The 2,936-nt window shown below is 42.9% G+C and overlaps 1 protein-coding gene across 1 annotated transcript; it reads right to left on the bottom strand.

The window, feature by feature from the left end:
- Nucleotides 1–1,014: 1,014 nt before the first annotated feature.
- On the bottom strand, nt 1,015–2,702 carry LOC147897807 (fe(II)/2-oxoglutarate-dependent dioxygenase 4-like). The gene is made up of 3 exons (XM_087380314.1): nt 2,120–2,702; nt 1,659–1,983; nt 1,015–1,509 (listed from the first exon to the last, which is right to left on the bottom strand). Exons 1-3 carry the CDS (start codon nt 2,638–2,640, stop codon nt 1,249–1,251), a joined length of 1,107 nt encoding a protein of 368 aa, XP_087236440.1. The 5' UTR covers nt 2,641–2,702; the 3' UTR covers nt 1,015–1,248.
- Between the last annotated feature and the right edge of the window lie 234 nt (nt 2,703–2,936).

Raw genomic sequence — 2,936 nt, 5'->3', positions numbered from 1 at the left:
CCATCATGAGTTAGCTCCTCTATTTGGATATGATGGGTAGGACTTGATATATTTAGTACACTTTTGAATTCAAATTGTACTAGGGTAAAGGTCTTTATACTCAAATTGTTCGAAAAGATTGCTTCCACAAATTTGTGATCAAACACATGTAAAGATAATTTGTTTGGGATACATGAGTATTGTAAATATGGACTTGCAAGAGCACAAGTGCTTCTTTTCTAGTATTATGCAGTCTTGCGTGCTAAACCATGAAGTGCTTGACATGCTTTTTTTGTAGAATGCTATGTTGTAGAGTGAATTGTTGATATCTTTCCATGATGAGGGATTGCAGAGTGAATTGTTGATATCTTTCCATGATGAGGGATTGCTGTGGTGGGTGTATACAATAAATATGGTGAATTTGTAGAAGCACAAGTTGTTGACAAGCTTTCTATTTGGGGTGTAGTCTCTTGCAAGGTGGGAAAGCTCAAAAGGTGCTTAAAAATGAGCACAAATGTATCAAATCTAGGGCCTCTCAAACAAGAGAAGGTTATTGAGCACTCAAATGTTTCACATGTAGGGCCTCTAAGTCAAAGAGACATCACCTTCCACTACATGCATTCACATGTCACTCAGATGCTCTTTTTAATCGTGCAAGGCAACCATTGCCTGTGTAGGGTAGGCAATGGTTGAATTGTTTCTAACGGATGCAAAGTATTAAAGGATGTCAACACACAACCTTTTTTGATGCACATGAATCCTTACTTGTTGGTGGATATTTATGCCAAATGTGGTGCACCACACTTCAATTGCTTGATAAGCTTCTTGGTCAGGACATACTTGCTATATTTAAATTTATGCAATGAGCAAATGTGGTTCACCTGGTAAGTGCTTCACTAAGTGATAAATGACAAGCTTCCTATTCAAGGTAGGTGAGGAACCCATGAACTGTGGGGTTGGCTTGCAAAAGCACAAGTACTTGACGAACTCGCCTTTCAGATTCTGAATTTTGAAAGGAAATGTGCACGAGGGCCAAGATGGTATATATAAATATTTCGCAAACACATATCTCTCCAATGTTGATCACATCCATTGTAGCAATGGATATTCATAGCAATGTTGGACACCGCTAGATTGAATAAACAACTTTACCTTCATCTCATATATATTACATACTAAAGACGTGCACATCGTCTGCATAGTGCTAGATCTGAACATTCTCAACCAGTGCACTCTGGAAGTGATCTCCTTCTCATCTTCTGAAATTCTTCATGTGTTGATTGCATAGTGATAGATTTGAAGATTTTCAACCCCTAAATTCTTGAAGTTGCTGTCCGTCCTCCTCTTCCGAAACCTTCCCCAGTTGATTGGTTTGTACTTAGGAGGGTTCTGCTCATCCGTCAGTTCTGGAATCGGAGAAAGGTCAACAGAATGGGTGGGATTCAGGAACAGAGGGAACGAGTACCTATCTTTGTTCTCATTGACCACAACTCTGTGTTCTGCGCTTTGATACCTATCATTACTCCATACCTGCAAAAACAGTTCATCAGACAATTCAGAATCCTGCACACCAGAACAACTCATGAACTGTATGCGAAGGTGGAGAATAGCGACGTGTGTCAATCAACAATTGAAGACTGATCCTTCTGTACTATATGGGTGTGGAGCCAAGTTTCAACCTGTATCATATCACCCACGTTGATGACAAGCGCTTCAGAATCAGGCTTTACACCAATCCATTCTCCATCTTTCCTTTTCACCTCTAACCCTCCAACTTCGTCTTGGAAAAGAACGGTCAGACCTCCGGCGTCCTTGTGCCTGTTAACACCCAAGGCTAGCCCAGGAGCAGGACAAACAGCGTAATGGTTCAAACGCACAAAGCTCGAGCCCGGGCTGAAGTACTCATGGAAACAGTATCGTGGAAGTCCAAGGCTTTCAGATATCAATTCAAGAAGGTAAAACGCAAGTTTCTCAGCTGCAGCAGTATATTGCTCACAAGCATCCCTGCAGCAAAAATCAATTCGATTTTCGCAAGCCCAAATATGATGGCGGGTTTACTCTAGACCTGATTCTTTTGTGTGAGATTCCATAAAGTGACTGCATGAACGGAAGTGCAGGAAAAAGGGGCAGACAGAATCACCTTAAACTAGGCAGACCTGTAGGCCATTGATTTTCGACAGTTTGAGTCTCTGTTCTATCTCCTTCAAAATCCACCGGGAGTTCTAACTCTCCTCGACTTGCGAAATCAAAAACCTCTTTCCAGTCCCTCACGTTCTTGGTAAGCTCACTGTCGTTGTAGCCCAAGGGATTATCCGCAGTCCTCTTTACCTTTCGTTTCTCGTCCAGAGGCAGCGCGAAGAAGGCTTCGGCTTCCTCCTTCAGCCTGGTGACAAGGCTGGGCGGTATCCCATGATTGATGACTTTGAAGAAACCCCACGTCTCGCAAGCCGTTCCAATCTCATTCGCTAAGGTATGAATGACCTTCTGATCTTGGGGGGAAGAGAGGAGGGGAGCGAGATCGATGAGAGGGATACGATCATGGGTGTGTTTGTAAAAATCGTGGGAGTGGGAAGGGCGATGCTCAGGTGGTTGAACAAACGCGGGATCGATCGTGAGCGTATCGGAAGGCTTAACGATTGATAAGTCCGCCTGCGCACCCATGTCTCTGCAGAAGAGCTATACGAGGACTACTCAACGATTGAATGGGAGTATGAGGCCATGGATGATGGTGTAGCTGCAATTGTGTCCAAGTGCATTCCCTACGTCAATTCCAAGTTTGTTCAACGGTAGTTTGTCATTAAGCCACTTGTTAGAATTGTAGCCTTCGATCTTCCAAAAGATCTAATTATCATGCCTCAACTTAACTTTACTAGACTAGCTCGCTACAGCCCAATGCTTTAAGCACACATTCGGATTTGGGGGCTTTTAGGAAAAGTTGTGTAATAATCCACATGTTT

This window comes from Dipteris shenzhenensis, chromosome 10 (genome assembly GCF_047967505.1).
Source record: "Dipteris shenzhenensis isolate YYH24624 ecotype China chromosome 10, Dip_SZ_1.0, whole genome shotgun sequence".
Lineage (NCBI taxonomy): Eukaryota > Viridiplantae > Streptophyta > Polypodiopsida > Gleicheniales > Dipteridaceae > Dipteris > Dipteris shenzhenensis.
This window is presented reverse-complemented; position numbering and strand designations above follow the sequence as displayed.

Bases quoted from the DNA above. Each gene is read 5' to 3' on its own strand.
- LOC147897807 (XM_087380314.1), bottom strand. From the start codon at position 2,640: ATGGGTGCGCAGGCGGACTTATCAATCGTTAAGCCTTCCGATACGCTC. The intron at 1,984-2,119 runs GTGATTCTGTCT...TTTTTGCTGCAG, and splicing joins ACAGGTCTGCCTAGTTTAAG to GGATGCTTGTGAGCAATATA. The intron at 1,510-1,658 runs GTTGAAACTTGG...CTGTTTTTGCAG, and splicing joins ACGTGGGTGATATGATACAG to GTATGGAGTAATGATAGGTA.